This window comes from Echeneis naucrates, chromosome 4 (genome assembly GCF_900963305.1).
Source record: "Echeneis naucrates chromosome 4, fEcheNa1.1, whole genome shotgun sequence".
Lineage (NCBI taxonomy): Eukaryota > Metazoa > Chordata > Actinopteri > Carangiformes > Echeneidae > Echeneis > Echeneis naucrates.
In genome coordinates, this window is record NC_042514.1 from 16,774,025 (window position 1) to 16,796,793 (window position 22,769).

The window sequence follows — 22,769 nt, forward strand, 5'->3', positions numbered from 1 at the left end:
GCACCTATCTTGAAATTGAAAGAAGCTGAGCAGTGCATCCCTCCCAGAAGGACACGTTCAAATGGTTTATCAGCTTTATACAGATAGTAACTTGTGTACTGAATGGACAGGAGGTCAGGAAGAAAGATAAATACATGTACAGTAAATATATTCTGACTAGGGGAAAGAAGTATGTAGCAGGGAGGGCAGAAGAAATTTCATCCCCCATATTGTCCCTCAATAATGCAAGGCAGAGATTGTAAAAACACCAACATCTTTTCGTCGGGTGCTGAAAGATGTTTTTGAACACAGAAAGTGTGAGACAATGCGGCTGTATAGACTCAGCGTGATTCAACAGGGTGTGCACGTGTTGAACACACGATACTAAACACAAACTTAACAGTTATACAACGTAGTAGTGAGAGTGCAGCAGCACCTACGTTCTTCAACCCATGACCGAATATGGGATAAAACACATACATTACATGTCAAACACACGTGTTAGAGGTATTAGATGAATTATTGTTGCAGTGACAGTGCTCTTTAATACAGTGAGCCTCATATGTGTGTACCAACAAATAATTTTGATAATGTGGCAGTTAAATAATTTCATTTTGATACACATAGTTGCGTGTATGAGCAACTTATGCCGACATACAACAAACATCAACTTATATTCAGAATTAATATTTCTTTAGGAGTTAATTGACCTCTTGACAAAGGAGACTTTAAGACTTCCCTGTCACATCACACATGGAGCTCAATGTACATTACAAATGTGTCTGTTAGCTGCCAAGCATTAGTCATGACAGCCAAACAGATCATTAAGCAGTTGCACACAAAGCTGCAGCATCTTACAAAAACCTTCAAATTCTCTTGAAAAAATCCTAAATGTTAGCTCATGTTCTATTTCTCGAAGACATTATTAGTTCTTTAATTCTGTTAAGGACAAAACTGATGATGAGGTTTTTGCTCAGTGATAACATGTACACACATTTTTTTCTCCAAACAACAAACAATGACAGTAGTTGCAAAATGTATGTCTATTATCGCCTGCAGCTCAGTGTGCAAACACAACACATCTAGCCAACTCCAAGAACAGAAAACTGAACTTTCAACTTTAAAGGGTCAAGATTCATATTTGACTAAAAATCTTATGTCCTGAAAACCATGTGCTCCTTTCTTGTACTGAGACTGGGATGCGAAGCCCAGGTCTCACCCAGTGGCTAAAAGCACCAAAGCTTGATTTTTAAGTCAGAGCAAGGAGTTCTCCAGTTTATAAATGACCCGAAATGATGGATATTATCAGGGGGTTTTAACTTTGCATCACTTCATTTTCTCAGAAAGAATTACATTTGCTTTTAAAACCTTTCATGAATTTTTATTACTTTTTACAGAAGATTTTTTTCAAATCAGACATTGACCTTTTCATGGGCAAATTCATAATTCATTTCTATTTTAAAAGACAGAGATCACAGAATTTAGAGCAAACAAGAGAACTAGAACATCATGTTTGCCCTTAAAAAATGTAAAAAAGCCAAAAGAACATAGATCGGCATCTTTGGCTTGAATGTAGCAGGCTTTTAAAATCAGATATCTTAGTAGTGAATTTTTTGTCCAGAAGAATAATAGTAATATGTATATGCAACTTTAAAAAAATATATTTTTGAAATGTTTCAATAGATGTAACCATCGCTGACTTTTAGCTCATATAAATGAGAGGATGGATGTAAACATCAAGCTTCCCACTAGGTGGAGCCACGATACAGTGGAATAACCGGGACTGTGGTACACTCCAGGGATCATGACCATAGATGTATAATTTATAAATCAAGCTGTTTGGATACGCAGCCCTTTTTAACTATTTAAACTTTAGTTCACTGAAGTCTGCACTTAATTGCATGAAGTGAAAATTCAATCAATGGATGTAGTCATAAGCCTGACCTGATTGAAGACACCATAAATAAATTCTCAAGCCCAAAAAGATGATCAAACAATTATCAAAGGAATCTGCCTGTGTTTGAGGTAAACTGCTTACAAATGAGCCCTAAAAGCTACCTTAAACTGCTTCACTAAGACGTGTGGATGGATGTAACAGCGCCACTGAATAGAAACCGTGCATATGTAACAGTCTTAAAAAGAAAAATCTACATTTGCTGACGATAACTGGCAGTTGACTGAGATCGACAAGTACATTATCATGGTGGAGAGAAATGAAAGTGAACGCATGACGTGAAATATTGCAAAATATCTGTATTAATGTGGCTGGATAAAGGAGGTCTATATCTAGACTGATACCTGCTCTCTTTGAGTTTATAACATGCAGATATACTGGATGAATTATTTAATTATTTCACAAACTATTTAACAGAATGTCTAGAGAATTTTCTCATCTGCATTAACTATTTTTGCATCCTGTATAACACAGTGTTGATAATGGACAGAATGAAGCTGGTGGGAGTTTTATGTATACAAGAAGAGACAGGAATAATTTACTGATCGAACGAGTCAGCAGCTGAGTCACTAGTTGTCCTCTGGAAATTAAAGTTAAATGATGAATTGACAGTTTCTATAATGACACTTCCCACCCCCAACTTAAATTAATCCACCACTTGTCACATGGGCTGTACGGAGGCTGAATGTTTGAAGAGCTTCTTCTGGAAGGTCTTCTATTTATAGAGCAGCTGTCTCGTCAGTTACTCAGTTACTCAACATCTGAAGTCAGAACAGTCAGTAAAATCTGTGATACCTCCTATCCCTAGATCAAAGTGTTGAACATCTAAAATCACCCACAGTGTCCCAGAACTGAGCAGCCTTCCTAAAATAGCTGCCAGAGCTCTGTGAGCAGCCTCGCTCCTTTAAACTGGCTATAGCAGCCTGTTTCTAGGACAGACTGCCATGTGCAGCAGGCCTGGGGGATCTGCAACCCCAACAGGCTCCCCGCACAGACACACACAGACAGTCAGTCAGACTCATAAAGGCATAGAAATGAGAAAAGAGTTTAGTATATCCTGTAATAAGACATCATGAATTCATGCAACTACAAAGATATTTCAAGATTTCAAAGATTTTACGTTTCAAAATTTTGTAGAAGCAACTTTGCACCTCAGACCTCAAAGTTATAAGAAGACTGTGAAGCAAACAAAAACACACTCATCCATGATGCCCAGATGCATGGATATGTCACCTATCAAGACGGCGTCATGTATCGTCCTAATGATAAACTCACTTACTCTGTTAGGTTTGTCATATTTTACACACCAACAAGTGATGTGCAAAGGGAACATTTAAGGTTTCTATAACTTTTCAAACCTCAGTTAAACTGCAATTTTCTAACAGGTTCTTAGAAAAAATCACAAACTTAACACGGCCGAAACTTAACCAAGTCAACTGCTGCCCTACTGACGGACAGACAAACAGATAGATGAAATGCAGTAACAAGCAGTCCCCATGGAAACTCTGAGGTAAAACCCAGGAGTGGTTATGATTGGCTGGCAGGCCAGGTCGGGTCATACCATGTCGGAGGGTTTGAAAGGGTTCCCCTGGCCACTGATGCCACCAGAGATACTGAAACCAAGGCCGGGGTTCTTCTCTATTCTCACACACAACTAGAGTGAGAGGAGGCAGAGAGAAACAAAGACAGAAAGAAAACAGAAAGGAAGACAACTCAAAGTGAAGTACAAAGATCATGAATATATCCACACAAACATAAAGTAAAAAGACAACATGCACAACATCATTAGACTCATTTTATGTGACATGTGACATGTTCTGGCAGCTGCATTGGAGGTCATGGCTTTTCTGCCAACAACAACTGAGCCACGCGTATTCATGTTATATTCTTCTAATTGGCATAATGAAAGCTGCTTTGTAGCAGGAAGTGAAAAGCATAACCCCTCAGGAAGATCAGCTAATTTGTCTGGTGCAAATGACTTCATGTTCCTACCTAAAGTGGTGCATTGCTCTCCATCTGTGAAGTAGCTCGGATTTAGAACTACGCCTCCGTGGCTTTTTCGAGATCTGTTTCTTCACAAACTGTTGCTGTTAAGAGGCTAAAATTGTACTTTGTCTCCTTAAGATGACTGTACTTCATTTTATCTGGGACTATCTAAAGCCACCCACCAACCTCAGCATCTGATTGGGTAACCGTCTTGTCCTGCTTTCAAAGAAACTACCCTGGCTAGCAATTACTATCAGCAAATTAGTCAACAACAACAGCGGCAGTTTGTAAAGGTTTCAAACACACCCATATATGGTGGTAGAGCCGTAGCTTAAATTTGTCTTTACCAAACCATTCTCCCTTAAGTGTATTGTTTCTGAATAGGCCCGCAGCCATAAAACACATATCCTCTCTAACCCAGTTACTATTTATTCAGCTGACATTTGAATGGAGCCCATTTTCAAAGATAAAGCCACGATAGTGTAGGATGTGGTGAGCAGACAGTAAGACGGACAGACGGTCAGATACCTGTTCCTGGAAACCATCCGTGCTCTTCTGGCCTTTGGTTTGCAACAGGCAGCGAGCGCTCTGAGGCCTCGGGTTGGTGTGGGTGGTCATGACGACTTGGTTGCTATGGACCATGCCCTGGTTTCCGTGGTACTGTGGGTTGGTGGCTGGGAGAGAGGGCTGATGGGAGCTGTGGGAGGTGTGTGGGTTGTACTGGGGCTGGTTTCCAGAGGGGGACAGGGCCATGGACAGGCCGCTGCCGGGGTAACCCTGACCAGAGGTGGGATGTCCTGAATCAGAAAAAAAGAGGACTGACTCACTCTAACACGCTTACCGTATTTTTCGCACTATAAGGCGCAGTTAAAATCCTTACATTTTCTCAAAAATCATGGATTGTCGGAGCATTCCCAGCTGATACAGGGACGTTGTGTTAATGTTGGTCCTTGGTTGGATATGGGTTGCAACGTCAGACAACTAATTATGTAGTGCTGGGAACCAACTATCATCCAGCATAGTCAAGCCAAAGTTAGGTTTTTAACGTAAAGTCGATTTTCAAATCCATGTCATAATCTAATTCTAATCAAATGTTTTTCAACGTTGTTCCAACGTCACACTAACTTCAGGTGTTTGCTATCACTGGCAACCATAAACCAATCAGAGAACAGAACGTAGTACGCTTACCTCCGCCACTTTTTGTAATACAGGTACGTACTGTGCTTCAAAAAAATTACTGTACATTAAAATGTGCATTTTTCTGTATGTGTCACAACTGAACAATATTCTGAGTTATTGTGAATGAGTTGAATAAAGTTCGATTCACCTGACTGTTTTGTTTCGGTTTAGATATGTTTTATTATGCACCTTATAATGCGTTGCGCCGAATGGTCCGCAAAATACTGTATATAAAACTCCCTGTTGTTATTTATAATACAGACTGTCATATTGTACATTTACTGCTGCACTATTACAGTACAGGCCAAAAGTTTGGACACACCTTCTCATTCAAATGAACAGGAAAGTGTGTTCAACTTTTGGCCTGTACTGTATATTGAAGTGCCTAATCAATTTATTGCAATATAGTTATCAACGCGAAACATTTTAAGATCAAACCAGACTATCTGTCAGGACAACAGAAAAACATAGGTTTTATAAGCCTTTTTATAAAATGTATCCATTTCCAAATAATCTGATTTTACGTTGCGTTGTCATAACCCCAAATTAATCTGTAAAGACAGAAAAGTATTTGAAATTGAAAAATTTTTTTTTTTTTTAACCATTTACCTTGAGACATGTTGCCTTGGTACTGGCCCGGCCCCCCAGAGGGAACCACTGACAGGGGCATTCCTCCTGTTTGATATGGTCCCCCTTTGTTCATCATCCCATCGTAGCCTTGTTGCCCAACTACACGATGAGGCGTAGTGGAGGAGGAGGAAGAGGAAGTGACGATCATGGTGTTGTGCGATTGGTGGGAAGTGTTGTGAGAATGAGCGCTCTGTGGAAAGAGAAGGGGGAAGTTAACAGATGTGCGATGAAAAATGCTTTCGCTCCTGGACGTATCCACATTCACACCAGAGTAACAGATACTGGAGTGGCTTCTTTGGAAAGACTCTTCTTAAAGCTACAGAGATCCTGAATATCCTTCTCTTATTAGATTTCAGCCAAACATTCTCACATTACGTGTTCCACTGTACAGTACCCAACAGAACGACTGTGGAACTGAAGTAAAATGATTTAAAACAGCTATCACCTTTTTCATGAGGTTGTCAGGTGGGACATCCCGCCTACCAAGTGAGTAGGGAACCCATTGGTTGCTTCCTGACACCCCCTCCTGGTCGTTATCCAGCATGGCGGCCTGCTGTGATGGAGTCTGATAGAGAGAGTGAGAGAGATGGGGACACGGCAACATTACTGATAATGAACATTTATCTAATAACAGAATCCATGAATCAACCTTTTGCTGCCTGAGTTTCAGCCAGATTAGAGTGAGTGATATTATGTTTTAAGTACAGAAAGGATATTTACTGTTACGTCAATCTCCAGTGAATAAGGGGGAGAGCTCTTACCCCCACCTCAATACCAAGAGCCTACGATTTAAAGTCTGCGAAAATTGTTTACATTGAATTTCTACAATTAAATAACCAACAAATTAAATCAAGTTCATGGTAGCTGTAGTTGGGTGAAGAGGCAGTGGCAGCTATTGTCTATAATTACCTATGTGTGCAGTGATAACAGCAGTACCAGGGGTTCATTGTTCTCAGAGGGATACTCACAGCGTTAGCAGACGGAGGAGGAGGTAGTGGCAGCCAGCGGCCAGCAGGGGGCTCATGCTTAGTGTTATTGTAAAGGTTAAAGTTCAAAGTGCTGCTGCGCCCCTGGCCGTGACCCCCGCCCTGACAGAGCATGCCCAGCGTGAGCGTGTTGTGCTTTAGGACACCACTCTGATTGGAGAAGACAACATCACATGACATGGGTGAATGTAGTGGGAAAGGGGGTTGGGGGGAGTGGGGCGGAGCCAACACAGCCGGCTGCAGCGTGGTGACAACATACTGTGAGCTCCACAAACAAGTTAACAAACAACCATAACACTGATAAAACAACAACAACAACAACAACAACAACAACAGTGCAGAGTTGCTGAAAGCACAGAGAAATGTTAGCTAGTGATCGGTCAATACACACAGAACATCATGTAAAACAAGCAACAACTGGTGGCTCAGTTCATTCCAACATTAGTGTGTATGTTTAGTTACTGTATGTGGTCAGGGTTAGGGAAACTACTGACTATTAACATTAACTGGCTTACTATTATATTAAAAATTTCTATGCACCAAAAGACAATATGATTGAGCTCTGTCCAAATATCCATATCACTTTTTCTTTTATTTGACGGGTTGGATGTATTTTGCACCATGTGATCAGCTCGGAGGATCAAATGACGTATTAATACCCCATTAAGATTCTGCATGCTGTTAAAAGTGTTTTTCATTGCTGCGTGGTCCAGACCTCCTCCCTGCTACACCTGATTGTCCTGTCTGTTGAGGCACCGGTACTGATTAAAGAATCAGTGTGACATTTTGGAAAATATGTTTATTCGCTTTCTTGCTGAGAGTTAGATGAGATGTCTGATAGCACTTTCATGTGCGTACAGTAAATCTGAAGCTGTAAGAGGCAGGAGCCATAAAGACTGCAAACAGAGGCTAAACATTTTTCCCGCCTGGGTCCGCAGTTAAAACAACCTGAAGCTCCACTGTTCATTTGTCAGACCACTGGTTCATCAATTTCATTTAGGTATATACATTTGTATGTATTTCCTCTTACACAGAGACAGAAAAGCGCACTAAAATGATGCAAAATCATTTTGTCTTTGTCTATTTTGATATGATCTTTCCCGATTCTTAATGGCTTCTATCACTTTTCTGGTCAAAAATGCAAAACATTTGCTAGTTTTAGTCTAAAGTTTAGCTTTTTTGTTCATACATGATAGCAAAGACCAAGAAATACTTAAAATGTGTGCAACAGTTGGTGGGATTTTAAGCCGGCAGGTGTAAGTTAGCCTCATATTTAGCATGGGGACTGGAGAGTGGTGTCAGTTTTCTCATCTAACTTTTGGCAAAAAAGCAAATGAGTATTCCCTAAAATGTCTGTCCCTTTATAAGACAGTCAAAGTCCCTTGATCACTGATGATGCATACGCTTTAATTAGCGCCCTGCAAGATACTCTTGCCATGACAATTGTATTCATTCTTAATATCTTGCAAGTTTTTTTTTTTTTTTAAACCGGTGAAAAGTCAAACCACCAAAAAGAAAGAAGATTTCCAAAACTGAACATGTTTTGTTCCACAAACAAAAACTACCTTAAAGTATATCTAGTAAAATTATGTTGGTGACTTTTCCCTTGTTAAAAAAAAAAAAAAGATTTTCATACCCAAAATAAGATTGAATTCTTGTCACAATGCAGATTTTGTTGCATTGTATTTCAGGACATGTGATTCTTCGGCACATATCCACAGCAGTGAGTTTGCGGTAGGTCAGGCTGAAGGAGCGACAGTGTGGCGTGGACACACATGCACATTTGGTCAACCTTACAACACAGACTTACACAGACAGACAGGGAGAGCTTTTCAAATGCTGTGAATGAGTGTGTGTGTGTGTGTGCCTGTGTGCCACTCTCTTCAGTGATTCCACGTCGCACTGACGTACCCTGTCCAATCGTTTGGCCTCTATGTGCCTCAGGAGCTGTTGCCTCCAATCGGCAGGCATCTTGGAGGTGATGTCTTCAGGTTTCTGGGGTACGACTGGTCTTACTTTGATGGTGTCGTCAGGCGGTTTCTCAGGGCACGTTGCCAGCGTGTAGTCAGGGGGCATTTTCTCCAGCAAGGCAGCCATGGTGGGACGAGCTGACACCGGACGGGCCTAAGAAGAATACAGTAAGAAGACGTGCAATTATTTAAACAGTGCCAATCAATATTGTCACACAGTATTTATACAGATAGACAGATAAATAGACAAAATCATAGGGGCCAAACAACAAGCAAATTAGCACAGATTTTTTGCAGTTTCCCTCAGCTCTGTGGAATGTTTCACCACTTTCAGTTTACAATTCTGGTTTCACAGCCTGTAACCAATATGCTCTGCTTTCAAAAGACATACATGAAGAGCTTAAATGGTATTTATATTCATCATCTGACCAGGAACCACCACATGACATGAATAAGAATGTTGCTCTGTTGTGTAATTGATGTGCTAAATGACAAACGTTTGCTAATAGGTTTGTCACAACAACTTAATAAGGTAATAAGTACGCAATATATTTGTAGAGGGGTAGGAGCATTGGATAAATCCATATTTTGACCTGATGAGCCAAAAGATTGTCCAAGTGAGTTTAACGTGAGGTAGCTGCCTCTACAACATTGCAACATTGCTAAGGTATCCCACATATCATGTGGTGTTGAGAGTTCTATCACACAGATGAGCACAAGACAACAGTAATACAGATACCACACCAGACAATTATGGGGAAATGGACTAGAAACTATGGGCGAAGCTCAATATATGAATGGAGTGGAATGTTGTATTTTTTGTTTATTAAAAAAAACATAAGAATGTGATTCTGTTGGAGGGATCTTGTTCCAAACAAACATGTACCTTTGTGTTTGGAGGATATCATTTGTAAGCACCACAACACTTAAGGTGCTAGCAAAGCACAACAATTTATCTTTACCCAAATAAGAGCAGCTTTGCAATTTGGATATTGCACTTGGCCGTACTGCAAATTCAATTATATTTTTTAATAATTGTGCAGGCCTGGCGATCTATTCCAACCATTCACTCTTGGTTTTCTACTTTGGCTGCAGTCATAATTGCTCAATATAAATGGTTTTGCAGCTCTTAGTTTCTTTCCTGTGCTTTGGCCCTTCAGGCAAAAGGTATCAGATAAATTGCCTTGCATATCTAATCAGTATGCGGCTGGACACTTCCCTGTGACTATTTTGGGAAAGCCTGACTTGGGGCGAACCCAGAACATCCTAAAGGGATTATTTATGGTCTTGGGATTGCCTCGGGATCTGAGGTATGGATAAAGCAACCCACATACTATACCACGTAGTGTCAGTCCTCATACAATACCTCTACAACTAATTTTGCCATTTTCACTTTTGGGAAACTAAATACATTTTATTAAGTCTCAGAAAAGATAACAATAATGGTTAAAGGAAACCAAAGTTTAGTATTGTTCAAAGACTAAGTGCAAATATTCGATCTCTGCAGTTAAAGTTTGTAAGGTAAAAGGCTTCGCTGACTTTTTGTTGCGCGACTGTGTAAGAACATTGCTGCTTTCCTTCTTAAACATAAAACTATCTGTAGATTTTTATATTTTTGATTATTTAGTCTGTTTGAACAAACAACTGATTCTGCCACTTTTCCCAGGAGTGCCTGTAATACAGAAATACAGCCATTCTTTTTTTTCCTCGCTTCCATTTTTGACTTTTGGATTAGTGTTATTGTTCAAGTAGCTACATTTAGACAGTGAATCTAATTAAAAATAGCTTTCTAATGAAAAAGAGGAAATGCAGTATGAGGTCCATTATTTTGAGGATCACCAAAGTTATATCTGTGAGACATGAGTAGTAAGAGCAAGTCTTGAGGATTATTACTTCATATTCTGGATATGTAGATTCCAATCAAAAGGACCGGAAATATCCATTGGTCAAATTCTATCAAACAGCTAGATATAGTGTGTCAGGCTGTAAAGCCTCTTTTTTCTATTCTAAATCTTATTTCTCACAATGAGTCGGTAAATTGAAATGAATCTGTAATGGTAATTGTGGATTAAAGCGCTAATTATTTTAATTGCAATATGATTGACACAATTCAAGTGGATTTTACAAACTCCGAGACAAAATAATGAGTGAAAGTGGAAATGTGTTGAGGAACACAACAAAAAGCAAAGATACGTTTGAAAGACCTTACAGCAGCAGCAGCTGAGGTGGTAGGCAGTTGGCGTACCTGAGACGCTCCATAAGTCTCAGTGCTGTAGCTCCTGGCAGAAAGCGGACGGCGCTGAGTCAGGCTCTTCGTTGGATAACCAATCATGGGCTTCTTCTGCTCCTGGTAGGTGGGATAGTCGTCGTCATAGCGGCCGTTTCTCTTGTTGTGCAGCATCTGACTCTGGTTGTCGGCCATGTTGGTGAGAGCAGAGTGCTCCATGGGGGTGGAATAGGCAAGAGCCCGGCCATAAAGTGGGGGTTCCGCCTGAGGAGAGGAGAGTTTCATCAGACCACTTGTTCCTGTTATACGGCGAATAGAGTGACATGATGGGATGAATTTAAAATGTGCCTCATATCAGCTTTTATATTGTACAATGCACCAATTAAAGGATTTATTTCACCACAGCCTTAAACAGACACTAGCACTTGGTCCCAGCTCTCCATTAAGCAAATTTTGTTTTGAGAAAGTTAATGAAACGTGTACGAAGCACATCTCAATGAGTCGTGTGAGAGGGAAATTAAGCTGCTTCATCAGAAAACACACGCAATAAAATGAGTCTTTCACAAACAGACGACTCCTATGTAATCTGTTTTGTTTTGCTTTGTCAGATAAAATTCATTTCATATGAAGACAACATAAAAAGAAAAGCAGTGTCTTTATGCACAGTCAGCAGAGCCATGGCTGCTATGAACAGACACAGCAAATGTTTTTCTGTTATTATCATTTCATTCTTGACAGTAGGAGTAACACACACATACACGGATGACCATGGTTTGGCAAACAATGCACATTTGCACCTACCTGCTGTCTGTACTGGGCCTCCTGCAGGGCCTCCTGCTGGGCTTCATGGACTCTGCGAAACAAAGCAAGCTCAGTGGAGCTCACCAGCGAGTCTGCTCTCCTCAGAAATCCTGGCCTGGATCGTTGCGTTGGGATCGGCTGCTGCTGCTGGCTGGGTGGACCGTCCTGGTTGATTGGTGATTGTGGGAAAGAAAACATCTCCAGGGGTGGATATGCGCGGTAACGAGGGCTCACCAGCTCCTTCGGTAATGTTTTCCCTGGCTGATTTAGGTACTCCAAGGCTTTTGATGCATGATTGACATAATCTGGTGTGTTGGGGAATGGAGGAGGTAACCGACGGTCCATGGTCACCTGATTGACAGGAAAGATTACCAGTAAAACCATAAAAAAGCATTAGGCTATATTTATGTCTGATTTTACCTAACAAGAAGACAGTTGGTGAAGTTACAGTGTGGAGCAAAAATAAAAATAAAAATAAAACCCAAAATATAAAATAAAACAAGTTCAGCCAAGTTTTGCAATAATTAACAATCCTTCCCAGATCCCTCCATTAAGAAAGTTTGGATCTGCTAACCTGGGGATTGTAGTTCTGGTCAAAGTGGTAGGCTTTCTGAGGGATGGCAGGTTTCTGGTTCTGTCCGGGCTGGCTCTGGTTACCGGGTCCATGTCCTGGGAAGCCCAGCTCGTCATCCAACATGGGGGCAGACTGTGATCGAGCCATGTTGGTCTGCTCCATAGAACCAGGCAGCTCTGGACGGTCCAAACTGGTCTGCTGCTCAATGGATGAACTGTAGCTGTCCATGGGGATACTGCAGAGATAAGAGAGACAAGTCAACTGACACGGACATGACTTTGCAATCACTTAATCCAATATTTGACCATCTTATTAATCACAAAGGTAAACCTACCTGTAGACCTTGTAGGAGCCGATGTCAATCTCATCAATGCTCTGTGACTTTTTAAACTTGGACCTTGTTTCTTTCATCATGGGGGACAGGCGGTCTGAGCTTTTACTCATCACCACCGTCACCTTGTTGCCCCCGCTGACACTGAGCTGATCCTTCCTATTCTGGTCACCCTGATTGTCATGGTATGTCCAGCTGCCAGGTAAGGGCCCTGCTCCTTGTTCTAGCCTTGGGACAAAAAGAAAAAAACCCAAAATAACTCACATGAAGGATGACAAGATTGAGACAAGAAATGTTAAAATACTAGACTAGACTGTGATTTGGTGTCATTGAACCCTAAAGAACATCTTATTCATCTCTACCACTAACCTTGAATCCAGATCCTTGCGGTCGGGGTTTGGGCTGGATGTGGGTGTCAGGTCCAGCTTGGAGGGAAAAGCTGTTCTGTCCTCCAGCGGGCTGGGTGTTCGGGTCCAATTCTGCCAAGGATTCTGGGGAGGGGCTGAGGACTGTGGGTCATTATCCGGGGTGGAGCGTTGGTTGCTGTGGTACGGGAGGGTCTGGGTGTCCAGCTCTAGCGGAACTCCTACGATTCGTTCTTGCCTGAGGAGTGGCCGGCGTCCGTGGGTCGACTGACTGCGAGGTTTGGAGCCCAGCGGAGGGTTTCCCTGACTTGCAGAGGATGATGGAGGGTCCAGAGGAGACTCTTCAGCATCAAAACCTGTATTGTCATAATGAGGCGCCTCCGCCCAGTCAAAAGGCTCACTGAGTGGCCGTCGGTCCCCACGCTGCTGCAGGGTTCCTGATGGAGGGGTTTCTCTTTGAGATAGAAGAGGCTTGGAGTCGATGGGCTTCGGAAACGACTGAGCCAGTCTACCACAGACAGAAGATATTGAACACAAATTACACTGCAAAATAATAAAAACCTTTGTGAGTTACAGAGCAATTTTTTATGGATATTATGTGCTACATATTTAATCACGGCCAATGGGCAGTTTCTCTCTCTGTCCCTGAACCATAAATTTGGTCAACACCCATGACGCTGAAATTATCGTTTTTTAAGGGGCTGCCTTGAGCAAAAATTATGAATTCCATCAAAGCGCCACTGATGCCACTTGGAATTTGAAAATACCAGATGTTTCACAAGTACAAAGAGAAAAGGGACAAGTACACAGATTATGATCTGTAAATGACATGAAAAGGCAACTTTAATGTCAAAAAATATAAAATCAAGCTTTCATCCTGCAGGTGCTCCTTAGGATGAGGCAAGGCAGAGGACAAGTGAGAACAAAGACCTGAGTTTATTATAAGCAGATTTAGATTTAGGGAGCCATTTGAAAGGTTTTTGGTCAGTCAAAAAGGAACAAAAAAAACAAAACAAAACACATCATTGGGGTACAATCACCCAATCCAGTATTTTACCAGATGATCTTGATTCTAACATTATCTTAAGGAGAAATCTGAACATCTTTCTTATATTTTGTTATTACATTAATCTCAATACATATATTTGGCTAATTTTTTAAGCCTGCAACTTAAAAGAAAGTAGTGACATGAATAATAATAATAATAGTTTTAGCGATGTCAAAATTATCAGTCAACTACCTGCAAACGTCCCAGCAAGCATTTTCACTTTGAAAGGATTTTGAAACAACAACCTACACATACGATGAAAACATTCATTTTGTGTGTTGTGGTGGGAGTGAAAGGAGTGTCCATATACTGGCATCACAGTTGTAAAAATGTATATTTATAGTATATTTACTAACATAATCTGAGCTCTACTGAAAATGTCCAATATGTGGCCGACAGGCTAAATTAAGATGTTGTTGCTGCAACATTTATTATTGGGCCCAGATTGGTTTTAAAACACATGCGGTTTCTTCTCACAAATCTGTGAAGCACTGAACTGTTACTGAAGGCTGCAACGGATCGCTTTGAAGCAGAGGGGAAACAAGAGCAGCGTCCTAATGAGTCTGTCTGACCTTGACAGAGCAAGCAGAGAGATGAGAAAGACATAGAGATGAAGGGAGGAGAGGATGAATGGATGAGGTGGGTGATCGATGGAGGAGATGGAAGGGGGTCTGGATTTGTTACAGATGAGGAGGAGATGATGGATTGTCAAAATGTGAACTGTGTGCTTACCTGTTGGTCCAGTGCGACTGGGGGGCTTGGTCCTTGCTGGGGGCTGGATGGGCGGGATTGTGTTGGTGTGTGTGTGAGAGCGTGTGTGAGTGCGCGTTGGCGGGCGGGTTGGAGGAACCCGAGGAGCCCTGCGAGGGAGAGTAGTCGGAGTAGGTGGCTGAGGAGCCGCTGTGGTTCAGACAGTGGAGCTTATCCATCTCCTCATCTGTAGATTCTAAACACAGATAGACAAAGACAGATGGAGAGAGACAGACAGGCCTGCTCAGTCAACATGCCCCATCATCTTCTCTCTCTTCCCTATCAACAATGAACAAAGATGCATTTCTTTTTCTGTTAACTTCATCATGGATAATGTGCGTCACGTTGATTTTTGGATTGAATCTAACGTCATCAGAAAAAAAAAAACAAAAAAACAAAACACTGTCACAAATTGATCTCATCTTTTTCTGCGAAAAACAACCATATGGCTTCAGCTGTTTCTGGACTTTTGATTTGAGATTTTGAATATCATCAAAAATATTCTCTAGCTATAATCTCAAGAAGATTTTGATGTAATCAGAATGATGTTTAGGCCCAATGATCACTGGAGCCTGGCAGTTGTATAACACATGACAAAAGGTAAAAGAATCATATTCCTTTTCTAGTCTTGTCATCTGTTTCTTAACCCAGATTCATGCAGCGCTCTTGTTATATGTTGGGACAATATTGAGTCCACTGCACTTAATTTAACAAGACTAGTCCCTTTGAAATTTAGAACGTCTAGGTAGGGAGACCTGGAAAGAAAGCCGTGTGCAGAAAGGTATAAAGATGACGATCCCACCTTAAATACCAGTAATATCAAACCAACAAGCTAATAAAAAAAATTAAAACATATAAAATATTTGACAGTGTAACCAAGCAAAGGTCCTTATTTAGTTCACCAGTGAGCAGTGTATTAAGAATTTACAGCCACCAAGACAGAAAATCTGTAAGATCTTCTGATGGTATAAATAGCTTCAGGCTCATTAGTTAAGCTTACTTTCCTTTGGTTTACCTCAAAAGGAACTCAGGCAAAATAAAGAAAATGGATCGGACTAGAAGACGAGCACATCAGACTCTAATCTAGATTTGTTATGTGGGGGAATAATCCGCTTGCCACCGTTACTAATTAACAGGCTCTGTCAAGATGCCCTGCAGCGCTTTGTAATAGACCAAATTAAATTACTGTGTGCTGTATGTGTGCAATCTTGTGTGTTAATGTGTGTATATGAATGGATGAGATACAGTTTCACAATGAACTGTTTAGTTCAATACCTTTCTTGTCTTTGCCCAGCAGTACCACCTTTGGTTTATACATGGGTGGCTCCACCAGGGTGGGCCTCATGTCAGAGATACGGATGTCATTAGGGGAGCCACCCATTGAGTCCTGTGGAAGGAAAAACAGGTTTATATCAGGCAGCTACAAAGCAGCTCATTAAGACAGCCCTAAACTAAATGAACATGCTCATATTTGTCAAGATAGGCAATCTTATCCTTTAAAAGGTTCTGAAAGGGGATCACCATTACTGGGCATTGCTTTTCTTTCCAATATGAGCTCAAGATGCTTGAGTTCAAAGCTCTCAATAATTTAGAAGCCATCACAGAATCTCCAAGTAGCCCATGATAATAAAAATTCTGATGAACTGAATACTGTCTTTGTTTTATTGAGCCACCTTTTTCAAAAAATCCTTTATCTGTAAATCCATAACATTTTCAGATGGCAGACTATCAGAAATCTGAATAACATAACACATTTGATTGGGAATAACTGCACAAATCACAAGAAAATAAAAACACATTAAATTAAAATTTCACTGTGAAGGGTGGGGGCAGCATGGCAACGTAGTGATTAGTGGTGTTGCCGCAGAACAAGAAGGTCGCAGGTTTGATCCCCAGGCCTGGGGCCTTTCTCTGCAGAGTTTACACATTATCCCTGTGCTTGTGTGGGTTTCTTATGGGGACTGCAGTTTTACTCCCACCGTGCAAAGACTGGCATTTTTGGGTTAGTTGGCGACTCTAAATTGTCCGTAGGTTTGAGTGGTTGGTGACCTGTCAGTGTGCGCTGCCCTCGCCCAGTGTGAGCTGGGATTGGCTCTCCCACCCTCCGCTTCCCAGAAACGAATAAGCAGTAGAGGAGGAATGAATGTGAAGAGAAAGTGCACCTGTGTAGCTCCTTTTAGCCAAGCTTTGTGAGGCTGCAATCTTAAATGAATACACTGAATGTGTGTTCTTGGATTAAACGTATGTGTCTGTGTGTGGATGAGTGTACCAAACAAACCTCTGAGCTCTCTGTCAGATCGTCTTTGTCCTTCCTCTTAGGAATGTCAATGCCAGAATTATGCATTGATCCCTGATCCATGAGCTGAGACTGAGAGAAGTCCTGCATCTCTCTGTCTGTCACCTGGCAAATGTACACACAGAAACCACCTTTGTTGAATTTGGTGACAACAAACTACTGCTGAGGCTTTGAAATGTACATATGCAACTTGTAAAAGACAAGACATGCCCCTAAAATTTTAGATGGGGCTTGGCACAAATGGAATATGTGGTCTTGCAACTTTTAGCAACTTGCCAAAAGGTCCTCTCTGGCTAGAGGATCTGCATATTTTCCTGTGTCCTACCTCTTTAGGTGGAAGGGGCCATGGTGGCTCGTATGGTTCTTTGCTGAGGTGTGTGTGTTCCATGTTGGTTCCTGCCGAGGTGGCAGTGCCTGTGCTCAGCTGGTGCTGGTGCCCGTGTCCAGGGTGTACGCTTTTGCCCACAAGGCTTTGCACTGACTTGACCATGTTCTTGAGGTCCTCGGGGTAGGGCGTTGGGTAACGCTTTAGGTTTATCTCCACCTACAAAGATGAAAATGGGATAAGTGCGCATGCACATATTTGGTATCACTCTGTGAAAGGAGAACATTTGGCGCAGACGAGAGACCGGTTTCTCCGAACATGTTTTTTCTTTTTTCTGGAAATGTAAGTTTTAGATTGCTGAACACAGAAATGTCGACAAAGCTGAAAATTACATGGATTACATCACCTCTGTATTCCAAATGGCTCTGAGTACCTATCAACCTATCGAAGCACATTCAGAAAACTTGGATGATGGAGGTGACGAGAGAGAAAGAGAGACAGTGAGAGAGAGAGAGAGAGGGAGAGAGAGAGAGAGAGAGAGAGAGAGAGGGAGAGAGAGCTGACCTTGACCTTCCCAGAATTGTCTTCCTCTTCTTTCTTGTCCTCAAAGTCAAAGGCCACCGTCATCCTCTGCTGTCTCTGTTCCTCCCACAGCGTAGGATTAAAGCTGTCACTGTCTGATTGATAGTCTGTAAACACACACACACACACACAGACAGGATTAAAACTGCTACTAAACATTAGGTTTGCAGATACACACACACATACTCACATATACTGCCACATGCAATTTACATGTACAGTTACAAACACACTTATGCACAAAGATACATCTGACCTCAGAGCGCACAACATCCTATAACATAGCAAACATTTGTACCCTCATCATGTCGTGGTTGCTGAGGAAACATGTAGTTGGTCAAAACCTTCTGTTTGGTTTCGGGGTGGGCTTCTGTCTGCAGAGGGATCAGAGCCTTGGACTGCAAACAGACACAAATACACATTCATTTTTATTAGTATATTATCTACATTGTACATTATATAACGTGTAATTGTTAATATACATTAACAAGAACTGTTTTGATCACCTTCATTTACTCTTTCATAAACTAAAGGTAATATCACTCTTGATCTCCAAACCAGGATTTACACTCATTGTTTATTTAAATCTCTCACACTGAGGAAATTTCAAGTTCATTCAGGACATGACTGGAAACAACCAGTATTGAAGTAAATCACTTGGGAAAAAAAATTGCAAATCATTTGTGCCAACAAGGAAGGGAGGGACTGTCTCCTTCAGCTCTGAATAGTAAATTGGCCTTTTGGAGTTGACATAGACTTTAAAAACAAATGTCAAATGCCTCTTTGATTTGTATGTTTGGCTTGTAAAGAAAAGTTTTGTAATATCTGTTAAAATGGCAATGCGGTGTAAATACAAATGTTATTGTATCTATGAAGTTGCATTTTAAATGTCTTGAGGAAGAGAATTTTCACTTACCATTTTTTGGCATGCATACTAAAAAAGTGACACACAAACCATCAAACTCTCTCTGAAATTAGGCTTTCAACTTCAGTGGAATCTTCCAGCTGTGAGAGTTACCAGTTGTGATGCAAGAGATGGTTAGTGCCAATTTTCAATGTAAATATGATATGCCAATGCCATTTTACAAATTACATTTGAATTTCAAATTCGCTCTCTGTTGCGAGTCAGTGAGGATCCAGTGTTGTTGTGACTTTGATTTCATTTAACAACTTTAATCAAACTTTAAACTTTAAATGTCAAGTGGAATGTTTTGTTTTCTTAGTTCAAAGTATAGACTACGAAAAAGTCACATGCCATCGTGTATGGAGCAAAATGGCCATACTTATTTTATCGCTGCATTTCACTCCAGCATCAGTTTATTTCAGCCTCAGGCCCCATGAATTGTTTATACGCAGCACAAAAGCATAAGCACAAATAAAAGCACGTAATCAAGTGACTGTCGGATCTCAAAAACTAAATGTGGTCTCTGTGCACAAATATTGACCATGAAAATGGGGATATAATGAAATATTCATTAACTGTACTACAATGACAAAGGAAATCTAGTGAAAGCGTACAGTATGTGCAGAGTATCTCCATCAGTGCAGTAGAGAAGTAATGTATTTATTCTTCTGTTGCTGTTCTGTTACTTTTTGTTAAACAGTTTGTGTCTCATAACCTTGCAAGTGTTTCCTTTTAGATATTTCGATGTGGTGAATGAAACTCAACAGTTCTTAGAGATATACAGAAAAAAAAAATCCCTGAACACCTGAATTTGTCATGGGAAAGCACTGGAATACGAATGGGAAAAGCCTCCACTGACTGCTGTAAAATTCATTTCACACATATTGGTCCATCAAAGGTTTACCTGCAGACAGCAGTGGTTGCTACAGATATTGAATCAGAGAATCAGAAAGTTCAAACTGGTGACTGAAGACCATTGAATGTATTCAAATCACATTTAAGATTAAAAAAAAAAAAAAAAAGACAAGAGAACATTTCACAAAGAGCACAAATGTCTGTTCATTAGAAATCACAGCAACAACAGTTTTGTACCTGCTAAAATACAGTTCCACATTAAAAAGGCCCAAAATACATATTAACAATAATAAAATAATAAATAGCTTATAACTGACAGTTATTATGATGTAGTAAACATTATAACAGTAGCTAGATGGCTATGAAAAGATGTGAATCGTTTTCTTATACATTCATAGTTTCTTTGAACGCTACACTGATAACTGTGGCAACCTCTGTGTAAATGCTGTGAATTAATAAAGGTTACATCATTTGAATGCTTTTGACATAAAGCAGACACAGGATGCATTAAATTTGCGTTAACAGCAAGAAGAAGCAACAATAAATAGAACCATGGAATAGGCCTGGGAATATAATTAACACACTGATAGCTTTGCTCGTGTTTGTGCTGCATATTTGTCTGACACTTGGTGTGAGTGTGGGAGGAGAGATATACCTGATTGTCAGAAAGCCAAAGAGCTGCCAGGTCCTTCAGCTTAGTGAAGGTAAACGGTAGATTCTTCAACCTGGGAGAGAGTCAGAGAGACGGAGGGAGGGGTGGGAAAGATAAGAGAGATGTTTCTTCTGCCCACGCACTGTACAGCCTGCAGAGCATGTAACCATGGCAACACACTCACCCATTCCCATGGTAACTGCAGCCCGTGACAGAAGCTACAGTCTGTTGACGACCATTGAGAAAATGTTGCCTGCATGTGCGTGTGTGTTTTATACCTGTTGTCACTAAGGTTAAGGACCCGTAGTTTGGTCATCTGTCCAATCTCATCAGGTAGAAACTCCAGCTTGTTAGACCGAAGCGACATCACTGTCACGTTCTTACAGTTGCCGATCTGAAACACGCATACATGCACTGATGATCACATTGCACTCTGAATTATAGTTAGAGTCTAGTGCTGCATTAGATCTGTTACATGGGGACACCTTTAAACAAGCTACATTATGGTACTATTACTGAATAATAACGATTATGGGCTGAATCTAGAAGTTTAATTGTCTAGTCTGTAAAATGTCAGAAAATCAGGGAGCGGGATTATTACAATTACCCAGAGCTAAAGGTGACACCTCTAATTGATTATTTTGTCTGATCAACAGAAGACAAAGAAATCCCATTTTCTGCTTTTACACACTAAGAAAAAGAGCAATTGTCTTAAACAGCTTTGACACAGGCTGTAATTATTTTTTCAGAACAAATGACTTCAACTTGAGTAAATATATGAATACATTTATAGAGTTCAATTCCAGAGTAAAATCCTTATTACAGAATGAATGAGGCGATGGAGTAGAGGACACAAGTGATTCAGATGGAGATATATTGTGCATGATAAATGGCAGGAAGGATACAGTTAAGAAAAATGATTCATCGATAGATGTTTCAGTTATACATAATGTCAATGACAGCATATACAAGTGCTCATCGTGTTTTTATCTCCTTACCTCCCGGGGCAGCTCTGAAAGGAAGTTCTCATCGGCAGCAAAGGTCCTCAGGCTGTGCAGGTAGCCGATGGTTGGAGGCAAACACTCTAACTCATTACAACTACAGTCCAACTCCTCCAACAAAGACAGACTGTGTGAAAGGAACAGAGGCAGAAAGGAAGACATACAGAGGAAATGACTGCGAAAGCTGCAAAATCTCTATTCCGAAATTAAGTAACTTAAATATGGGGTTTTAAAGAGTAAACATGGCGCACACTCATGACTTTCCTTACTGTCAACAAATCCTGTGAAGAGCCTGAAACCAAGAGTGAGTTGATAAAACATCAGGTACTGTTTATCTAGGCTGATTTACCTTATTTCTCTATAGATTTCAATTATTGCATAGAAACATACTGCTGGATTTGGTTTATCATGAGATTAGTTGACAGGAATAAAAATATAGAATGACACCAGCCTTACTCTTTAACATGTTATGATGAGAATAGAAACTCTGTCTATAAACTGTAGCGAATACAGTGTTAAGAGGAGGAAAAGATCATCACATTGAAGAATCAGTCAATAATTTGAAAGACGACCAATCAGTCTAACTTAGTTAGTTGTTAATTTCATAATTTGATTCAATCTGATGTTGGCCTATCTTCATTTTGATGTTTGAAATTCTTCAAGTTGGATCTCAACTTCTCCACTTTGCCAAGTTTCACAGAAACATCCACAGCAGGCCCTCTCTAATACACTCTGAGAGCCCCCATCCCCTTTAACTCTTAGCATTGGCCAAGCAGCATACCAACAGCAGGCTAATGCTAATGAGACAACAATTCTACATTAATGCACTGTCACTGTTAACATTGCATTAGCCTGCTATTATTATTCCCAATGGACCAGACCATCTGGGCCACCATACGGTCTGACAGGAAAGAGGAGTTTTATTTTACTTTTTGTTTTTTTAACCTTTGTGTAGATGTAAATCATGGCCACATTTTCCTTGAACTGCGATTTTATTCCCTCCATTGTTTGTATTCCCACTTGAACTGAAACATCAACTACTTCTCCCAAAAAAAAAATGAGTTAGAGTGGAATGTGTCAACATAGTCATGCTCCTACACTCCATGGCGGATGATGCAAAGAAACATGGCCAACAAGGCGTTGAAAATAGTTTTTAGAAAGCTAAAATCACACCTTTGTGTAAATTGTCATTTGTTTTTTAAGGGTGTAATGGGCTTATTGGTGCCTTCTGTGGCCATTGGGAAAAAAAGTCCATGACAACTGGCATTCTCGCCAACCATCAAGTACCCTCTTGGCAGCAGGAGACTGTGCTTAGCACCCCAATGAGGTGAATAAGATGTTGGATCCAAACATAGTATTGGACAAGCCAGTTAA

At 40.6% G+C, this 22,769-nt stretch overlaps 1 protein-coding gene across 1 annotated transcript in view; it reads right to left on the reverse strand.

Moving 5' to 3' along the window:
- Positions 1-22,769, reverse strand: part of lrrc7 (leucine rich repeat containing 7) — a 53,876-nt gene that overhangs the window by 1,494 nt on the left and 29,613 nt on the right. Inside the window, exons 12-31 of the mRNA XM_029500187.1 lie at positions 21,393-21,522; positions 20,673-20,788; positions 20,398-20,467; positions 18,282-18,381; positions 17,966-18,090; positions 17,402-17,620; positions 17,059-17,181; positions 16,056-16,167; positions 14,763-14,976; positions 12,987-13,490; positions 12,621-12,845; positions 12,287-12,521; positions 11,713-12,063; positions 10,930-11,175; positions 8,626-8,838; positions 6,697-6,864; positions 6,174-6,293; positions 5,708-5,918; positions 4,430-4,716; positions 3,495-3,587 (exon numbers count right to left, since the gene is read on the reverse strand). Coding sequence (XP_029356047.1) covers positions 3,495-3,587; positions 4,430-4,716; positions 5,708-5,918; positions 6,174-6,293; positions 6,697-6,864; positions 8,626-8,838; positions 10,930-11,175; positions 11,713-12,063; positions 12,287-12,521; positions 12,621-12,845; positions 12,987-13,490; positions 14,763-14,976; positions 16,056-16,167; positions 17,059-17,181; positions 17,402-17,620; positions 17,966-18,090; positions 18,282-18,381; positions 20,398-20,467; positions 20,673-20,788; positions 21,393-21,522 — 3,862 coding nt within the window. The remainder of the gene's footprint in view (positions 1-3,494; positions 3,588-4,429; positions 4,717-5,707; positions 5,919-6,173; positions 6,294-6,696; positions 6,865-8,625; positions 8,839-10,929; positions 11,176-11,712; positions 12,064-12,286; positions 12,522-12,620; positions 12,846-12,986; positions 13,491-14,762; positions 14,977-16,055; positions 16,168-17,058; positions 17,182-17,401; positions 17,621-17,965; positions 18,091-18,281; positions 18,382-20,397; positions 20,468-20,672; positions 20,789-21,392; positions 21,523-22,769) is intronic.